Source organism: Oncorhynchus mykiss, chromosome 25 (assembly GCF_057628025.1).
Source record: "Oncorhynchus mykiss isolate SJ-2025 chromosome 25, ASM5762802v1, whole genome shotgun sequence".
In the NCBI taxonomy this organism is placed as follows: domain Eukaryota; kingdom Metazoa; phylum Chordata; class Actinopteri; order Salmoniformes; family Salmonidae; genus Oncorhynchus; species Oncorhynchus mykiss.
This window is the reverse complement of record NC_143046.1, coordinates 70,288,606-70,308,982: the sequence shown is the minus strand read 5'-3', so window position 1 is coordinate 70,308,982 and position 20,377 is coordinate 70,288,606. Positions and strand designations below refer to the sequence as shown.

General features: G+C 41.8%; 2 protein-coding genes across 13 annotated transcripts in view; both read right to left on the bottom strand.

Annotated features, from left to right (window-relative positions):
• LOC110505678 (phospholipid-transporting ATPase VD) overlaps window positions 1-14,652 on the bottom strand; it is a 40,285-nt gene extending 25,633 nt beyond the window's left edge. For 2 of the 12 annotated variants that reach the window (XM_021585062.3, XM_090220970.1), the window contains exons 1-8: window positions 13,525-13,730; window positions 13,388-13,426; window positions 11,295-11,686; window positions 10,823-11,017; window positions 4,328-4,532; window positions 3,852-3,937; window positions 3,615-3,721; window positions 984-1,115 (exon numbers count right to left, since the gene is read on the bottom strand). In XM_021585062.3, the coding sequence (XP_021440737.2) occupies window positions 984-1,115; window positions 3,615-3,721; window positions 3,852-3,937; window positions 4,328-4,532; window positions 10,823-11,017; window positions 11,295-11,578 (1,009 nt within the window). In that variant the 5' untranslated portion in view covers window positions 11,579-11,686; window positions 13,388-13,426; window positions 13,525-13,730. Of the gene's footprint in view, window positions 1-983; window positions 1,116-3,614; window positions 3,722-3,851; window positions 3,938-4,327; window positions 4,533-8,925; window positions 10,515-10,822; window positions 11,018-11,294; window positions 11,687-13,387 lie in introns of those variants that run through there. The other 10 variants (XM_036962431.2, XM_021585064.3, XM_021585065.3 and 7 more) reach the window with 8 other exon arrangements.
• The window catches only part of LOC149972110 (uncharacterized), a 395,887-nt gene that overhangs the window by 129,417 nt on the left and 246,093 nt on the right, over window positions 1-20,377 (bottom strand). The gene's annotated exons all lie outside the window — the stretch shown is intronic.

The following is a 20,377-nucleotide window of genomic DNA, read 5'->3' as shown; positions in this document are numbered from 1 at the left end:
TGCAAACCGTAGTCTGGCTTTTTTATGGCGGTTTTGGAGCAGTGGCTTCTTCCTTGTTGAACGGCCTTTCAGGTTATGTCGATATAGGACTCGTTTACTGTGGATATAGATACTTTTGTACCTGTTTCCTCCAGCATCTTCACAAGGTAATTTGCTGTTATACTGGGATTGATTTGCACTTTTCGCACCAAAGTACGTTAATTTCTAGGAGACAGAACGCGCCTCCTTCCTGTGCGGTATGACGGCTGCTTGGCCCCATGGTTTTTATACTTGCATACTATTGTTTGTACAGATGAATGTGGTACCTTCAGGCATTTAGAAATTGCTCCCAAGGATGAACCAGACTTGTGGAGGTCTACAATTTATTTCTGAGGTCTTGGCTGATTTCTTTTGATTTTCCCATGATGTCAAGCAAAGAGGCCCTGAGTTTGAAGGTAGGCCTTGAAATATATCCACAGGCACACCTACAATTGACTCATATTATGTCAATTTGCCTATCAGAAGCTTCTAAAGCCATGACGTCATTTTCTGGAATTTTCCTAGCTGTTTAAATGCACAGTCAACTTAGTGTATGTGAACTTCTGACCCACTGGAATTGTAATACAGTGAATTATAAGTGAAATAATCTGTCTGTAAACAATTGTTGGAAAAATTACTTGTGGCATGCACAAAGTAGATGTCCTAACCGACTTGCCAAAACTATAGTTTGTTAACAAGAAATTTGTGGAGTGGTGGAAAAACAAGTTTTATTGACTCCAACCTTAGTGTGTGTAAACTTCCGACTTCAACTGTAGCTGTGGTAAAACAGCAAAGACCAAGAACTGTGTGGTAGGACAAGATATGTAGTGTGTTCATATACATTTGGCCAGCAAACACATACAGCTGTGGTCAGTTAAATTGAGAGCAATACAGACCTACTGTATAGCTGTGGTCGGACACATGTTTTCATATAGATGTGGTCAGTTATATTGATCAGTACGGACCTATAGCTGCAGTCAGACACATGATGACCAGCAGGACAACGCTCCACAGCACGTCCACGTTCAGCCTGCGCTCCAATTTACTGCGTTTATACCTCGGTCCATTGTTGTTCTTCATGGCTTTGGTCTCGTGACCTGCGTTCAAGATCACACAACACAACCATGGCTATATACATGTAAATGTACATGTATGTGTGCTTTTACAGCAGACCAGTAGTGCAAAGTACTGAAGTAAAAATACTTTAAAATACTACTTAAGTAGTATATTGGGTTATCTGTACTCTACTATTTATATTTGACAAGTTTTACTTCACAACATTCCTAAAGAAAATATTGTACTTTTTACTCCATACATTTTCCCTGACAACCAAAAGTACTCATTACATTTTGAATACTTAGCAGGAAAGGAAAATAGTCAAATTCACACACTTATCAAGAGAACACATGGTCATCCCTACTGCCTGTGACTCTGGCTATCCGTTCATTTAAAAACAAGAAAATGGTGCCGTCTGCTTTGCTTAATATTAGGAATTTTAAGTGATTTATACTTTTACTTTTCATAGTTAAGTATATTTTAGCAATTATGTTAACCTTTGATACTTAAAACCAAATATTTTTTGACTTTTACTGAAGTAGTATTTTACTGGCTGAATTTCACGTTTACTTGAGTAACTTTCTATTGAGACATTTATACTTTTACTCAAGTATGACAGTTGGGTACTTTTTCCACCACTTCAGCAGACCTGGGTCAAAATAGCGTATTTGTTTGTGGGTGACGAATAAACATGCAGAGGGGATAGTACCCTTACGGCATAACTCTACATACAATTCTACAACAGAGACATTCTTTACAATAAAATTGCATAAGTATTGAAATGCAGTGCACAAGACGTCAAAAGCCTTAATTTTTGCTGCTGTAAAATGAAAGAAAACTAGATGAATGTCATATCGGTGGCGGCAGGGTAGCCTAGTGGTTAGAGCATTGGACTAGTAACCGGAAGGTTGCAAGTTTAAATCCCCGAGCTGACAAGGTACAAATCTGTCGTTCTGCCCCTGAACAGGCAGTTAAACCCACTGTTCCTAGGCCGTCATTGAAAATAAGAATTTGTTCTTAACTGACTTGCCTAGTTAAATAAAGTTTAAAAAATATATATATATACATATAGAGAGAGACAGAAAGCCATTGATTGTACCAGAGCTGATGTACTGTAACTGTATACCTGTATGGATTTTGTAGTAAAATAATGGGAGCAGAAACCTTATGTGCCTGAGCAGACAGACTGGTTTAGCCTGCAGTGTTGTAGTCAGCCCTGCCTGACTATGTTTAATGGGGGCAGGCTACATTCCTAGCAGCCAACTGATTATGGGGGCAGGACAATGTGGTAGTTCTCTCAACAGCCATTTTTCCATAAGGCCAGTATTATATAGGCTTTATGACAGAAGATTCAGGTTCAGTGTTATTGAGTACACGAGAGGCAGATTAATCTCTCACCAGCATAGTCTGTTACCAGAGGTGGCACCAGAGGTCCCAGAGTGGTGTGGTGTAAAAACAATTATTGGGCCCTTTCCTGATCTGGTAACCTAACCAGATAAAACTCCAGACCTTATATGGTATGACTAGATTAATCGGTTGTAAAAATATTTAACATGGGCTATGATGGGATCAGAGTTTTTCTAATCACGTCACATGGTTTAAAAAAAACTCCTGGAAAAACAAATGGCCTTGGGGAGGATGAAAACCCTGTAAAACTGCAGAAACCTTGTACTGGATCATATGAATTATATTTTAAAAGAAGGACTAGGAATTTTCCTCTACAGACACACAGAAAGCAACATGATTTAGCAATAAAACTCACAGGGCTGAGCATGCTTTATACAGGTTTGCATCACGTAGTCCTGCCCTATGCAACTGTAGGCCTAATTTAAAATTAACTCAGTCTACGTCAGCTATTGTGTTTATTGATTAATTCCAGTTAATCATTTTGGATTAGCTAGGTTGCCTTGTCAGCAAAGGTTTGAATATAAACCACATTTGATCTCATTCACATTTTCTGACAAAGACATGGGATATAAATACACAATATTACCGCTCTGTTTACCCTGGCCAGAGGGACAGGGTGCATAGTAGGTCAGATTATGCAGCCTACAGTTGATCAGATTGTCTAGTTTCCATGCAATACTGCATGTCAGATTGCTAATGTTTAGGTGTATAGGCTGCTAATTAAAAAAATAAAAAAAAGTTAAGAGTTTTTGCTTGTGTCTGTCTGGAGTATCACGCTTGCTAAATAAGTACCGGAGGATAGTTGTGAGCGCACTTTGTGCGTTGTACACGGCCCGTGTGACCAGTGATTTCCGTGAATCCGATTGGTGAAGACACACAAAGAGCCTGAAGCAGCACTATGATGTGAAGGACAAAAATTGTGCAAGAGTTGACAAATCATGAGGCAAACCGGTCTAAAAAACAGCACTTTGCCCGTCTTTTAACGGTGCTAAACTGCCACAGTCCTGCTGGTTGTCCAGGTATAACTTGAAATATGATGAAAACCAGCTGTGGACACCCGGATTGAATAATGGGATACTCCAAACCCTAGCAAGAGCTAGACCTGCAGAAAGAGGATTGTTTCACCCTCTTACCTGCATAGACCACAATGCCTATGACGGTCTCCGTGTTGCGGATGGTGCAGCTTCGCAGAAGGAGGTTGTTGTTGTGTAAGCCCACACGAGCCTTACTGGGGTACTCCCTGTAGGAAACAAATAAGAAGAAATAATGAAGTTACCTTTCCTTTCAAAAGTTTATAAAATGACGTCTGTCTTCATACAGTGTCTGTAGTCAATAAAACCAGTGTCTGTAGTCAATAAAACCAGACTCACATGAAACCTCGGAACCGGCTGAGGTCGTTGTTGGGGTTCTCACATTCAATGCGGCTGTGGAAGTTCTCTGGAGTCAACTCAGAACCCTGAAACACATGACATACACACTAAATATTTCTGGAGTCATTTTCCCACTAGACCCAAGGACAATATTTGACCTAATCCCTATTGATGTTCTTCTTCCTTACACCATACTTTTACGGGATACGTACAGCTTTTTACACAGATAAACAGTGCAGTTGCGTAATGCAGGTAAATTACAGCTTATTGTGTCATGTTTTATCAAGCTTTTTATTGATTATTGTACCACTCCACCTTTAGCTGTACAATAAACGGCAGTGTTTTGTTTAGGCAGGGCGAGCCGCCCTGTCTCTTGCACGCTTGCTTTAAGAGACTTAAGCCTCAAGTACTTCAAATACTGAAGTGCCATCATGATGATTTAATGATAACAGCAATAACCAATGAGAGCCACATACCTGTCGTGGCAGATCTCTGACCACTTGTCTCTGTTTGAGGTTGGTCTCCCCGTCCAGGTTGGCCGTCTCGATGTAGCAGACGCCGTGGGGGTCAGAGGAGTATAGCAGCAGCATGTCTGCAGGGATGATCTCATTACAGGACAGACGGACAAAGTCCCCCACATGGACGTCCTGCCAACGCTGGTCCACATACATCTGCTGTTTCCTATGGTAACAAAGACCACCAGATAACCTGTTAACTGCTTGAGGGCAATGAGAGTGGGGCAATGTGCGTACTATCAAATATGATGAAGGCCTGAAGTCCCCCACTGTTGCTAACAATTAGAGGTCGACCGATTATGATTTTTCAACGCCGATACCGATTATTGGAGGACCAAAAAAAGCCAATACCGATTAAAATCGGCCAATTTTTATTTATTTATTTGCAATAATGACAATTACAACAATACTGAATTAACACTTATTTTAATAAATCAATAAAATCAATTTAGCCTCAAATAAAAAAGTAAAAGTCTTTCAGTGAAATACGGAACCGCTCAGGATTTTATCTAACGGGTGGCATCCCTAAGTCTAAATATTGCTATTACATTGTACAACCTTCAATGTTATGTTACGGTCTTTGTTAGGAATAAATGGTCTTCACACAGTTCGCAACGGGGCGGCAGGGTAGCCTAGTGGTTAGAGCATTGGACTAGTAACCGAAAGGTTGCAAGTTCAAATCCCCGAGCTGACAAGGTACAAAATCGTTCTGCCCCTGGCAGGAAGTTAACCCACTGTTCCTAGGCCATCATTGATAATAAGAATTTGCCTAGTAAAATAAAGGTAAAATAAAAACGAGCCAGGCGGTCCAAACTGCTGCATATAACCCTGACTGCTTGCACGGAACGCAAGAGAAGTGACACAATTTCCCTAGTTATAAGAAACTCATGTTAGCAGGCAATATTAACTAAATATGCAGGTTTAAAAATATATACTTTGTATTGCTTTTAAAGAAAGGCACTGATGTTTATGGTTAGGTACACACTGGTGCAACGACAGTGCTTTTTTCGCGAATGCGCTTGTTAAATCATCACCCGTTTGGAGAAGTAGGCTGTGATTCAATGAGAAATGAAAAGGCACCACATCGATTATATGCAACGCAGGACACACTAGCTAAACTAGTAATATCAACCATGTGTAGTTAACTAGTGATTATGTTAAGGTTGATCGTTTTTTATAAGATAAGTTTAATGCTAGCTAGCAACTTACCTTGGCTTCTTGCTGCACTCGCGTAACAGGTAGTCAGCCTGTCACGCAGACTCCTCATGGAGTGCAATGTAAGGCAGGTGGTTAGAGCATTGGACTAGTAACCGGAAGGTTGCAAGATCGAATCCCCGAGCTAATAAGGTAAAAATCTGTTGTTCTGCCCCTGAATAAGGCAGTTAACCCACCGTTCCTAGGTAGTCATTGAAAATAAGAATGTGTTCTTAACGGACTTGCCTAGTTAAATAAAAGGTAAAAATAAATAAATAATAATAATAATAATTGTCCACAATCGGTGTCCAAAAATGCAGATTACAGATTGTTAGGAAAACTTGAAATCGGCCCTAATTAATCGGTCGACCTCTACTAACAATACCACAAAAAGACAACAAAATAACAGTTTCACACATATGAGCAGTATTCACACAAGCAAAGGAACATGTCCCTCTAAACAACCATGAATCGTTCCTAAACACAGACATTGTTACGTATTTTACATTGTAAAAACTCCAGGAAAGACCATTCACCCTGCACTTTTGTTGTCTGCATTTTGGTCAGTGACCTGTGTTTGGGTACACAGCAATATGCTCAAGATGGAACCATGCCAACTGTAAGGTAGGGTGAGTGTTAAGAAACAAGTCTTCAAGTCAATCCAGAGGGAGTGAGTGAACACACAATGTTCAACCAAGGCAGCTATGAGCCACAGTGTGTGAACACACCTCAAGGTTAATCATTTATTTTACTGTCCACCACTACCACCCTTTCCTGGCAGGAAAGAGACTGAGAAACAAATTACTGAGAAACAAATTACTGTAATACCGTGGTTTGTTATTCACCCAATATAAAAGATATGTTAAAGATAGTTGGTATGGATAGGCCCTAGGAAAGGGGTCGGCAACAGGCCAGTGGTCCAAAATCAGCCCGCGAGTGATTTTTGTTGGCCCCCTAAAGTTTTTGTTTTTTGGTCAAAAAAAAGACTCAAATCACCAGGAATTCAGCTAAAAATGATGAGTTTAATTTAGAAAATCTATTCCCACAAATAAAAAAAGAGACATGATTGTGTCTCAATGTAATCAAGGTACAAAATTATTATTTTCAAAATACAGCCTCTTTTTGGGCTTAGTTGTGGTCAATTTGCAGTGTACAAATGATTATACAACACAAATGGTCACGCGGGAGAATCTACTCCTGCCCTAAGGATTGTCTGGCCTCAGTAAGCCTGAGGCTATGAACGATTGCATGGTGGGACATGTAGACCTGGGAGGAAGAACCAATAGGCTACCTCGACCACTCACTCCTAGTCTCCGGAAAAGGGGATAGATTTGATATGGGGTTAGCAACCCCATCCTGAGCAAAATAGATTATGATAAAGATACCTCAACAAGTGAGGACGCAGCCATTGAACAATGAATTTCTCTTGTCAAGGCCTTATGTGCAGAGAGACATGAGAGGAATTGAGTGAAATGTGTGTGTGTGTGTGTGTGTCCATCTCTCACATGGCACAACAATTATGTTTTTTAGAGATTGTCAACTTGTCCTACTTTCAGTTCAGCATATACAGTGCATTTAAGAAGTATTGAGAACCCTTGACTTTTCAAATTTTGTTACGTTACAGCCTTATTCTAAAATGGATGAAATTGTATTCATCAATCTACACACAATACCCCATCTAAAAATAGGTTTTTCGAAATGTTTGCACATTTTTTTTTATTTTTATAAATATAAAAAAAAATAATGAAATATCACATTAACATAACTATTCAGACCCTTTACTCAGTACTTTGCTGAAGCACCTTTGGCAGTGATTACAGCCCAGAGTCTTCTTGGGTATGACGCTACAAGCTTGGCACACCTGTATTTGGGGAGTTTCTCCCATTCTTCTCTATAGATCCTCTCAAGTTCTTTCAGGTCACTCCAAAGATTTTTAATCAGGGCTCTGGCTGGGCCACTCAAGGACATTCAGAGACCTGTCCCGAAGCCACTCCTGCGTTGTCTTGGCTGTGTGCTTAGGGTCGTTGTCCTATCGGAAGGTGAACCTTCGCCCCAGTCTGAGGTCCTGAGCAGGTTTGGATCAAGGATCTCTCTATACTTTGCGCTGTTCATCCCCATCAATGATGTTGCCACCACCATGCTTCACCGTAGGGATGGTGCCAGGTTTCCTCCAGACGTGACGCTTGGTATTCAGGCCAAATAGTTCAATCTTGGTTTCTTCAGACCAGAGAATCTTGTTTCTCATGGTCTGAGAGTCTTTAGGTGCCTTTTGGCAAACTCCAAGCGGGCTGTCATGTGCCTTTTACAGAGGAGTGGCTTCTGTCTTACCACTCTACCATAAATGCCAGATTGGTGGAGTGCTGCAGAGATGGGAGAACCTTCCCAGATGGAAAACCAGCTCCACAGAGGAACTCTGGAGCTCTTTCAGAGTGACCATCGGGTTCTTGGTCACCTACCTGACCAAGGCCCTTCTCCCCCTATTGCTCAGTTTGGCCGGGCGGCCAGCTCTAGGAAGAGTCTTGGTGGTTCCAAACTTTGTTTATTTAAGAATGATAGAGGCAAGGAACGTTCAATGCTGCAGACATTTTTTGGTACCCTTCCCCAGATCCTCGCCTCGACTTAATCTTGTCTTGGAGGTCTACGGACAATTCCTTCGACCTCATGGCTTGGATTTTGCTCTGACGTGCACTGTCGGACCTTATATAGACAGGTGTGTGCCTTTCTAAATCATGTCCAATCAATCAATGAATTTACCCCAGGTGTACTCTAATCGTTGTATAAACATCAAGGATGATCAAAGGAAACAGGATGCACCTGAGCTTAACTTCGAGTCTCATATCAAAGGGTCTTAATTGTTATGTAAATAAGGTATTTCTGTTTTGAATACATTAGCAAAAAAATATAGAAAAACCTGTTTTCGCTTTGTCATTATGGGATATTGTGTTGAAATTGATGAGTAAAAAAATGTATTTAATCCATTTTAGAATAAGGCTGCAACATAACAAAATGTGGATAAAGTGAATGGTTCTGAATACTTTCAGAAGGCACTGTACCTGATCTAGTTAGCATGTTTGTCAGTTTGATGGCACCATATACAACCCTTGTAAGTATAAAGAAGAAGCTGCAGAACGACAGGTCTGTACGTTTTGTTTACCTGTAAAAGTAGCTGTCACATTATTACCGGTCAATTTGCTATATAGCTATCAGAATGTTAACCTGTAAACGGATCTCGTGCACAAGCCAGAACATTTCACCCCATTTTTCAGTCAGTTTACCCCATATAAGCAGTACTAATTCCATTTGCTCCCATTCAGAGATAACAAACAACCCTATGTTCTACTAAAATTTACGCTGAGTGTATTAACCTGCTGTAAATCTCACAGACCAGTCCGTTGATGAACTTGTCCGACTTGTGTTTCCTGTAGTCTTCCCAAAGATCCTTTACTGCCGTCACTGCCAGCACCAGGAGAATGGGAATAATGCTGATTTCGGGCTGGAAGGCATTGACCACTGGAACAAAGTTCAGAGCTGCCAGGAATATGAAATAGATATTGGCAAAGCGGTGGAGTTGTTCGAACAGGTTCTTGGGGATAAATGAGAGGAAGGAGTACTTGGTGGTGGTCACCTTGTTGCTGCTGTATGACTTGAGGATTTCCGTCAGCTCTTCATCCTCTGTGAGGGAGGATACCACCGTCCTCCTCTTCCTCCCCAGTCGGTCCTTCGAACAGGAACTTTGTCCTTGGACCGGCCGCTCCAAGCTGTACATGACTCCTAAGCCCAGTGAAAGACTCCACCAGTTAAAATCCAGAGGGTTTACTTATTGGTCAACCTTTATATCTCTCTCCGGCATTTCCAGCCACTCGTGACCGACCGAGCTCTGCATCTAGATTCAAATGCCCACTCTGTTTTACTGTCATCGTCTATCATGATCCAGGATGTTGAGTCGCCAGGGTGAAGTTTAGATAGAAAGACAGCTACTTTGCCGGGGAGAGCTTTGTTTCTGTCATGGTGGAGAGTATCTCTCCGGCACTTCACTAACACTACACCTCGCTGCCTTAGAGACCAATAGAGCCACTCCTCCATGTCATAAACAAACAACTCAAAGTTGAACTTTTATGACTTTCTATGAAATAGGATTGAGAAACCCTTGACATCACAAAGGAATGGGTAAATGAGCAAGCCCATAGATTATCTGTGCTGTATATATGGTGCTCTTTATACCACATACAGTCACACAGACAACTGAATCTACAATAACCAACATTTAATCCAGTGTAAGGATCACCGGTTCTCAGCATCAGGCTCTCTCTAGAAAATATGTTCATATTTGGTATGCTAATGGTAATACAGTACTGTAGACTGTATCATGTAAATTTCTACTTCACCTTTGATCCTACTGTTACAGGAAGTCCCCGTATGCAATTCATGGGTCTTTTCTCATTTGGGCAAAAGTCCATCCTCCACCTTCTCTTCTCCTTTGTTACTCAGAAACCGATAAGTGGTTGAGGAGATGTCAATTTGTTAGTAGGCAAACGAAAGAGTGTCCTCCCCTCCTTGATAACCACCTTTCATTGAGGATAGTCATGTGTAGCCTACCGGAGTCCTACAAAATCTGTCACACCCCCCCTGAATCATATTTTGTTTTGTCAGTGGAGAAAAGCATGCCCACATGTTTTATCTATAAAATGTCTTGCACAACTAACTTCATTTGTTTTGATCACGTTACACATTTATTTTGGGATCCACCCCTGTAAACGTTATTTGCCTGATGACGCACAAGATGAGAAGGAGAGTCTAATTTCATACAAGCACATTTTCGTTCACGTTTCCTCTTCTCGCTGCCGCTCCTCAATAACCCTCGACCTTTTTCAAATGGAGGCGAGACAGAGAGAGGACGCAGGAGTTGAGCAAATTCAATTGCGAAAAGGCCATGGTGCTTTGGTGCTGATTAACACAGAGGACTGTGGGATATGAAGTTTGTGTTCAAGATGTTTTAAGACCTTCAGTTTGAATACTAGCCATCATAAAATCAATATACCTATGTCGTAATGCATCTGGTAACTAAGGATATTTTATTAGAACAATGTTACACAATAGTAATAATTACCATAACTTACTCCGCTTGTGTATTGTGTAATAACAAAAAACACTCAACTCCATAACTATGTATGAAGTAGTATGTAACAACACGGTGACTGTTGTTGATCTATTCCCCGTATGAAGGATAAACCCTGAGCATTGTTGTCCAGCCGGCCCACTCACCCACTGTACACTGTAACGATGTTGTTGTTGACCTTCTGGTCAAAGCGGTAGCGGCGGTAGTCCTCCAGGGCATCCTTGATGGCGATGACGATGAGCACTACTACCAGGGGAATCATGGTGATCTCCTTCTGAAAGGCCTCCACCACTGGGATCCAGTTCAGCATCACCAGGAACAGGAAGTACAGGTTGGCCACCCTGAGGAGGAGGGGCTTGATAAATCCCACATCGACCCCCAGCCCCTAAGGCTACCTGTACACTTATGAGCGCTCTGCAGTCTCCATTTGGCATCTGCTTGTTTTGAGTTAATTCACAACAAACCTAATTCCATGATTACAATTAAGTGACTCCTATGCACTCCTGCTCGAGTTGAAGTCATTTCCCAACATCAACAAACATGATTGCCTGATTGTAATCAGGTATGGTCTAGCCCATCCCCTGTGTAAATCAGCATGAGTTTAGGTATTCCGCTCACCTGTGGAATTGCTGGAACAGGTTCATGGGAATGAAGCTCAGAAGGCTGTACTTGGTGGTGCGGATGCTGTTGCCCTGGCATCCCTTGGAGATGCTGTGGTATTCTTGCTGGTGGCGTCCGTGCCGGGCGATGACCGTCCTCCGTTTGCCAGTGAGCAGCTGTGTGTTGTGGAGCACTGGGGAACTCTTGGTGGGTAGGGCTGCAGGGGCCGAGTACTGGCCTCGACCTGAATCTGCGGCAACCAGCTGCTGCCAGCGGCGTCTCACCCAGTGGATCTGCTCCATAGGCCCAGTGGCCAGGGCACCCTACACCCAGAACCCTGCACCCTCCCTGGGCCTGGGTGGCCAGACCTGGTCTTCTGTTGCCTTAGGGCTGCTTACAGTGCTGTTTTTCTGAAACAAATACAAAACAGTAATCAGAAAGGTTTCAAAAGTAGTGACCTTGTGGAGAAAGTAGGACAGATAGTAGGCAATAGTCCATGAGATAAGCAGTGATTAAGTGACAGAGCTATGACTAATTGTTTTAGGCAATACTCCCAAACCCTTTCTCAGGCCTGTATTTAAAGGGCAATAACTTCTAGTTCAAAAGGACTCTAGTCCTTTTACTTTGTTGACTAAATTAATACTATACTACCAACAAGACATTGGTTGACAGGCTGCTAACCCACAGGTCAGAAAAAGCACAAGTGAAACCATTAAGATACTACAGCATTGTATGCTAGATCTTATCAACACAGAATAATATAAATGTTCTATTTAAATGTTGTTCCGCTATGTGTACACAAAACCTTCATGATCCTTGAGAAAATAATTGTCACTAAGAGGAACTGAATGTAGTTGCAGAGAAAAGAAGAACTATGTTTACGGGCAAGTCCACGGTAACACAGTGACACCGACTCAGATGTTTCACTTTAAAATGCCTGTAAAACAAAAACCAATGATTGCAAAGTTAAACAAACCATACAAATTGTTAAACGTAGTCCTTGTGCATAGTTTTATGGTTTGTTTAACTTTGCAATCATTGGTTTTTGTTTGACATACATTTTAAAGTGAAAAATAATTTTTACCGTGGCATTTCCTTTATGCGCCACTCAACTCAGATATCACAACTACTCTGAAGTTACTCACTCACACGCCCACACGCCCTTGTGAGATGCCAAAACAGCTAGCAAGACAGGCCAGTATATGCCCTCGGCTGAGTGTGTGCTGTATGAAAGCTCAACAATAGAGTATCCTTCATGCGTTCCTTGATTTCCCAGTTAATGTTTTTTTTGGTAGGCTACTTTAGTTCATTCTATAGTGTGAACTGTGTAGCCTAGGCCTAGTGCTGGGAGAGGCCTATCATTTATATATTATTGGGCTAAAAGGTAGACTTATAAAGTAGTTCATAAACTACTATACGTTTACATATAGTTTATACATCTGTAAAACAACATAGCCTGGACTAGAAGATACAAGCACATTTCTTTTCTATTGATATGACATATTTTTAAAGACAGGCTAATGTGTCTGTCATTTTCTTTACTTTATTAAAAATAAAATTGTACCCCCCTTATTCAACTGGCAAATCAAGAACCAGATGTTTTACAACAGCCTGCATACCCTGGCCTACAGCTTTCCAGGAACAGGATTTTCTGAAACTGGTGTGTACAGTGAAGGAGAAAACAAATAATTTCAAAAAATCCACACAATGTATTCTGCTGTGTAGAATTGTCATATCCTTCACCACAGTGTGCACAATGACAATGTCCCCATTTAGGAGATACTTTGTCATTCATGCATGATGACATGGGCCAGGTGTGTTGTTGCGATAAAGCCAATGGGGCCAAAAAACAAAAATGACAAATGTAGCTAACTAGGCTTAGCTACAAGGGCATAATGCTTTTTACCGGAAATACAGTAGTTTACAACGATAGATCACAGATTTTAGCTAATTCAGTTTGGGGTTGCTATTTTTGTACCATTTTTTTCTTTATTGCAGCCACATTGATTTGAACGAAACGTAGCCTAACGAATCTAGTAACTTTATATTTTGTTACCATGGCTGCCTATAAAGTAAAATAAAAAACATGCATAAATGTGTCAAGAACTTACCCTGTAGTATTCATTGTTCGCTGTGCTGAGGGCAGAGAGCTGTGAGTCGTAAAACAAAACACAAATACAATCTGTAGTGATCACATCACATTACCTGTTTTGAGAATTTACATTAGATAAAGCAGGCCTACTCATACTTGCGCGAATATATTTCAACATCACTTGCGCAACATCATGAATCACGAGATAAGAGTGCTGTTCCAGGGTATAAAAAGACGAGCTGAACGCCACTACCCACAAGAGGTTCATTCAGTAACATTTTTTTATTATTTATTTCAGGCCTGCCTAACGATGTTACTGTAATGAAATAGACTGTGTGTTAATCACTTCTTCGATTAGGTTTAACGGGGGTTGGCATCCAATAAATATTGCATTACCGCCACCTACTAGACTGGAGTATAACTCGCTTATACTTTTCTTGAAACAATAAACACAATAAAATAATAATACAAATGTATACCATCTAACCCTACACTCACTAAAAACACACCACCCTACTCCACTATTTAAATATATCTAGTCCTACCTCAGGCCAACAGCCTGAAAGGAGGGGACACCACCAGTCAACACACCCTGTAACTTTTCTGACTTAAAGTCTTGTACACCCAAATACCTCTCTGCAGCTGTCACCACAACCTTAATTTTCTACGACTTATGTTCCATCCCTGCAGTACAGTTGATAACCATTGGTATAAATGCTAAAAATCCAATCCTCTGTACTGGTAAATATCTACTACTCACCACTCCTCTCAGGATCCCTCCCCCTTGACCCATCTTCCTCTACTTCAAATCAAATCTAATTTTATTGGTCACACACACATGGTTAGCAGATGTTAATGCGAGTGTAGCAAAATGCGTAGCAAAATCTTATTCCTCTCAAATTTTGTGCACAAATTTGTTTACATCCCTATTAGTGAGCATTTCTCCTTTGCCAATATTATCAATCCACCTGACAGGTGTGGCATATCAAGAAGCTGATAAAACAGCATGATCATTACACAGGTTCACCTTGTGCTGGGGGCAATAAAAGACCACTTTAAAATGTGCAATTTTGTCACACAACACAAGGAGTATTTTGGTCTGTAATAAAGCCTTTTTTTGAGGAAAAACTCATTCTGATTGGCTGGGCCTAGCTGCCGAGTGGGTGGGCCTATGCCCTCCCAGGCCCACCGATGGCTGTACCCAGCCGCAATCATTTTCCTTATATGAACTGTAACCCAGTAAAATCTTTGAAATTGTTGCATGTTGCATTTATATTTTTGTTCAGTATAGATAGATGATGTCATTAGCCACATGCACAGGGTCTCAGATGTATTTGCAGGGTGCAGTTAAATTCTTAAGCGCCGAGCTCCAACAGTGCAGGTCAAAGAGAAGTGAATGAAACTATAATACAAATTATAATAATGTCTACATATTTACAACTGTAACAATGATACATGTCCATTGCGGAGTGGGGGAAGGGTAAATGTCCATTGGGGGGGTAGAATGACTGGGGGGCAAGAGGGGGAGCCTAATGGTGGCTATTCAGCAGCCTGGTGGTAGAAGCTATTGGCCAATCTGTCATTTTTTGCCATGATGCTGTCAAGTTCTGACCTTAGTTCCTTTGTTTTGTCTTTTGTTTTAGTATGGTCAGGGCGTGAGTTGGGTGGCCCAACCAGAGCCATCTACAGAGGAGAATGGGAGAAACTCCCCAAATACAGGTGTGCCAAACGTGTAGCGTCATACCAGATTCCAAGAACACAGGATGAAATGTTACTATCCTTTGTGCAAGCACTTCCAAGCGTTCATGAACAGTGAGCCTGGTGAAATTTGGGGAGCGCATCGTCAGTAGTGTACCTTTGGTTCCTAGGGTGTTTCGGCCTTTCACACTATACACCCTCCCCAAAGGCGGCCAGCGACAGGGTGATCAATCCTACGCTTGCGTCCCATTCCCAATTAGTTATAGGAGTTGCCTTGTTGTTGATAGCCAACATCCCATGGGACTATGCATGGCAGGGGCGTCCTCCTCCCTGAGTCAAGCATTGTTGACCGCATACCTCCTGGCCCTCTCACTTCGGGGCCCAGCTGGGGTCTTTTCTCTTCATCCAGAGCCACTGACTGCTGCCTTCTGCCGCCTCCGATACAGCTTTGATTGCCGAACACTGGCTCTGGACCTTAATTCCCAGGTCTCTAAGCAGTCTGGTTGTAGATGTTGCCACAAAACCTCTGCAGCCCACCTCCACTGGTCGGACTTCTGTGTTCCAGCCATGATGCCGTGCTTCGGCAGCTAGATCGGCATAGCGCAGATGTTTTCGCTCATAAGCCTCATCTGAGTCCTCCCAGGGTACTGTGAGCTCAATGATGAAGACCTTCTTGAGCGAACGGGACCAGAGCACCATGTCAGATCTTAGGGTGGTGGTTGCGATCTCCGGAGGAAACAAGTTGCCGGCCAATGTCAGCTAGCATTTTCCAGTCGCGGGCCAAGCGCAGCTGGTCTCGCTCTAATGGTGTAGAGCCGCTCTTCAAAGAAGACTCAAGGCTGAAATCGTTGCCAAAGGTGATTCAACAAAGTACTGAGTAAAGGGCCTGAATACTCTGAACACCTCCAAAACAAAGGTCATGTGGTTTGGTAAGAAGAATGCCCCTCTCTCCACAGGTGTGATTACTACCTCTGAGGGTTTAGAGATTGAGGTAGTCACCTCATACAAGTTATTGGGAGAATGGCTAGACAGTACACTGTCCTTGTCTCAGCACATATCAATGCTGCAGGCTAAAGTTAAATCTAGACTTGGTTTCCTGTATCGTAATCGCCCCTCTTTCACCCCAGCTGCCAAACTAACCTTGATGCAGATGACCATCCTACCCATGCTAGATTACGGAGACATAATTTATAGATCAGCAGGTAAGGGTGCTCTCGTGCGGCTAGATGTTCTTTACCATTCGGCCATCAGATTTACCACCAATGCTCCTTATAGGACACATCACTGCACTCTATACTCCTCTGTAAACTGGTCATCTCTGTATACCCGTCGCAAAACCCACTGGTTGATGCTTATTTATAAAACCTGCTTAGGCCTCACTCCCCCCTATCTGAGATATCTACTGCAGCCCTCATTTTCCACATACAACTCGCGTTCTGCCAGTCACATTCTGTTAAAGGTCCCCAAAGCACACATATCCCTGGGTAGCTATTCTTTTCAGTTCGCTGCAGCTAGAGACTGGAATGAGCTGCAACAAACACTCAAACTGGACAGTTTTATCTCAATCTCTTCATTCAAACACTCAATCATGGACACTTACTGACAGTTGTGGCTGCTTTGCGTGATGTATTGTTGTCTCTACCTTCTTGCCCTTTGTGCTGTTGTCTGTGCCCAATGTTTGTACCATGTTTTGTGCTGCTACCATGTTGTGTTGCTACCATGTTATTGTGTTGCTGCCTTGCTATGTTGTTGTCTTACATCTCCCTTTATGTAGTGTTGTCTCTCTTGTCGTGAAACGTGTTTTGTCCTGTTATTTATTTATTTTAATCCCAGCCCCGTCCCTGCAGGTGGTCTTCTGCCTTTTGGTGGAAGCATCCAAGAGTAGGAGTGCTGATCTAGGGTCAGGTCCCAACAGTCCATGTAATTTGATACATTATGATCTAAAAAGCAACAATGATCCTAGATCTGCACTGAGTCCATACAAGACAAGCTGATCCTTTTCCTTCACTCTGTGGTCCAACTCATCCCAAACCAAAAGTGATTGTGGAGGCCAAGTCATCTGATGCAGCACTCCACCACTCTCCTTCTTGGTTACAGTGCCTTGCGAAAGTATTCGGCCCCCTTGAACTTTGCGACCTTTTGCCACATTTCAGGCTTCAAACATAAAGATATAAAACTGTATTTTTTTGTGAAGAATCAGCAACAAGTGGGACACAATCATGAAGTGGAACGACATTTATTGGATATTTCAAACTTTTTTAACAAATCAAAAACTGAAAAATTGGGCGTGCAAAATTATTCAGCCCCTTTACTTTCAGTGCAGCAAACTCTCTCCAGAAGTTCAGTGAGGATCTCTGAATGATCCAATGTTGACCTAAATGACTAATGATGATAAATACAATCCACCTGTGTGTAATCAAGTCTCCGTATAAATGCACCTGCACTGTGATAGTCTCAGAGGTCCGTTAAAAGCGCAGAGAGCATCATGAAGAACAAGGAACACACCAGGCAGGTCCGAGATACTGTTGTGAAGAAGTTTAAAGCCGGATTTGGATACAAAAAGATTTCCCAAGCTTTAAACATCCCAAGGAGTACTGTGCAAGCGATAATATTGAAATGGAAGGAGTATCAGACCACTGCAAATCTACCAAGACCTGGCCGTCCCTCTAAACTTTCAGCTCATACAAGGAGAAGACTGATCAGAGATGCAGCCAAGAGGCCCATAATCACTCTGGATGAACTGCAGAGATCTACAGCTGAGGTGGGAGACTCTGTCCATAGGACAACAATCAGTCGTATATTGCACAAATCTGGCCTTTATGAAAGAGTGGCAAGAAGAAAGCCATTTCTTAAAGATATCCATAAAAAGTGTTGTTTAAAGTTTGCCACAAGCCACCTGGGAGACACACCAAACATGTGGAAGAAGGTGCTCTGGTCAGATGAAACCAAAATTGAACTTTTTGGCAACAATGCAAAACGTTATGTTTGGCGTAAAAGCAACACAGCTGAACACACCATCCCCACTGTCAAACATGGTGGTGGCCGCATCATGGTTTGGGCCTGCTTTTCTTCAGCAGGGACAGGGACGATGGTTAAAATTGATGGGAAGATGGATGGAGCCAAATACAGGACCATTCTGGAAGAAAACCTGATGGAGTCTGCAAAAGACCTGAGACTGGGATGGAGATTTGTCTTCCAACAAGACAATGATCCAAAACATAAAGCAACATCTACAATGGAATGGTTCAAAAATAAACATTTCCAGGTGTTAGAATGGCCAAGTCAAAGTCCAGACCTGAATCCAATCGAGAATCTGTGGAAAGAACTGAAAACTGCTGTTCACAAATGCTCTCCATCCAACCTCACTGAGCTCGAGCTGTTTTGCAAGGAGGAATGGGAAAAAATGTCAGTCTCTCGATGTGCAAAACTGATAGAGACATACCCCAAGCGAATTACAGCTGTAATCGCAGCAAAAGGTGGCGCTACACAGTATTAACTTAAGGGGGCTGAATAATTTTGCACGCCCAATTTTTCAGTTTTTGATTTGTTAAAAAAGTTTGAAATATCCAATAAATGTCGTTCCACTTCATGATTGTGTCCCACTTGTTGTTGATTCTTCACAAAAAAATACAGTTTTATATCTTTATGTTTGAAGCCTGAAATGTGGCAAAAGGTCGCAAAGTTCAAGGGGGCCGAATACTTTCGCAAGGCACTGTAAATAGCCCTTACACAGCCTGGGGGTGTGTTTTGGGTCATTGTCCTGTTGAAAAATAAATGATAGTGGGACTAAGTGCCAACCAGATGGGATGGTGAATTTCTGCAGAATGCTGTGGTAGCCATGCTGGTTAAGTGTCTTTTGCATTCTAAATAAATCAGTGCAGAGATCATCAACTCACCTACTCTGCATCTCACAAAGACACAGTGGTTGGACTCCTCAGATCAAAAAGACAGATGTCCACCGGTCTAATGTCCCTTGCTTGTGTTTCTTGACCCAAGCAAGTCTCTTCTTATTGGTGTCCTTTAGTAGAGTTTCTTCTCATCTGAACAGTTGATGTTGAGATGTATGTTACTTGAACTCAAGCATTTATTTGCGTTGCAATCTGAGATGCAGTTACAACTGTACTTCTGCAGCAAAGGTAACTCTGGGTCTTCCTTTCATGTGGCGGTCCTCATGAGAGCCAGTTTCATCATAGAGCTTGATGGTTTTTGCAACTTGCAACTGAAGAAACTTTAAAAGTTATTGAAAGGTTCTGGATTGACTGGCCTTCATGTCTTAAAGTAATGATGTTTGTCTTTGCCTATTTGAGCAGTTCTTGCCATAATATGGACGTGGTCTTTTACTAAATAGGGCGATCTTCTGTATACCACAACACAACTGACTGGCTCAAACACATTAAGGAAAGAAATTACACAAATTAACAAGGCACACCTGTTAATTGAAATGCATTCCAGGTGACTATCTCATGAAGCTGGTTGAGAGAATGCCAAGAGCATGCAAAGCTGTCCTCAAGACAAAGGATGGCCACTTTAAAGAACCTCAAATATAACATTTTTATTTGTTTAGCACTTTTTTGGTTACTACATGATTCCATGTGTTAATTCATAGTTTTGATGTATTCACTATTATACAATGTAGAAAATAGTAAAAATAAAGTAAACCGCTGGAATGAGTAGGTGTCCAAACTTTTGACTGGTACTGTATATCAGAGACATTTTCAGGAAAAGCAGCTAATAGTAAGCCAATAAAATGTATACCATTGCATTGGTTCAACATAGACGTCTAACTCTGTAATTAAGATAGAATCTGAGAGATCGCACCTTTTAATTTTTTATCTCTGGGGCAGTTTGCCGCCATTTCGTCTGGGTACTCCAACACCCCGATTGAAGCAACTGTACATCTAATCTTCTCCCCTATTGCCTGTTGAGTCGACAGGGAGCTAGCCTGTTCTCCTCAAAACAACGTTAGCCAATTTGAGCAGAGAAATAAGCTTGCTAACTAGAAAAGCCAACCAACTAACTACAGAGCAAACAATGTTTTTCTAATCTAATTCGTTTCGACCAAACGACAAGTTTCTACATAGCGTCCTCACCAACGCCTTGCTGTAACTTTCAAATTCTGTGAATGTAATTTCAACAAATTTGATTAATATTTAGCATAGTGGAAAGCGTGTTTCCAAGACGAGCCCTGGCACCCTATTTGAAAGTACTGTTTGGAAGGAAAAGCCCGCCCACCAAAGCTCTAGTGTTTTTCTCTACATGCCTTTTGCACAAAGTAGCAACGCCCACTTCCTACCGGATACAAAGCTTCCTG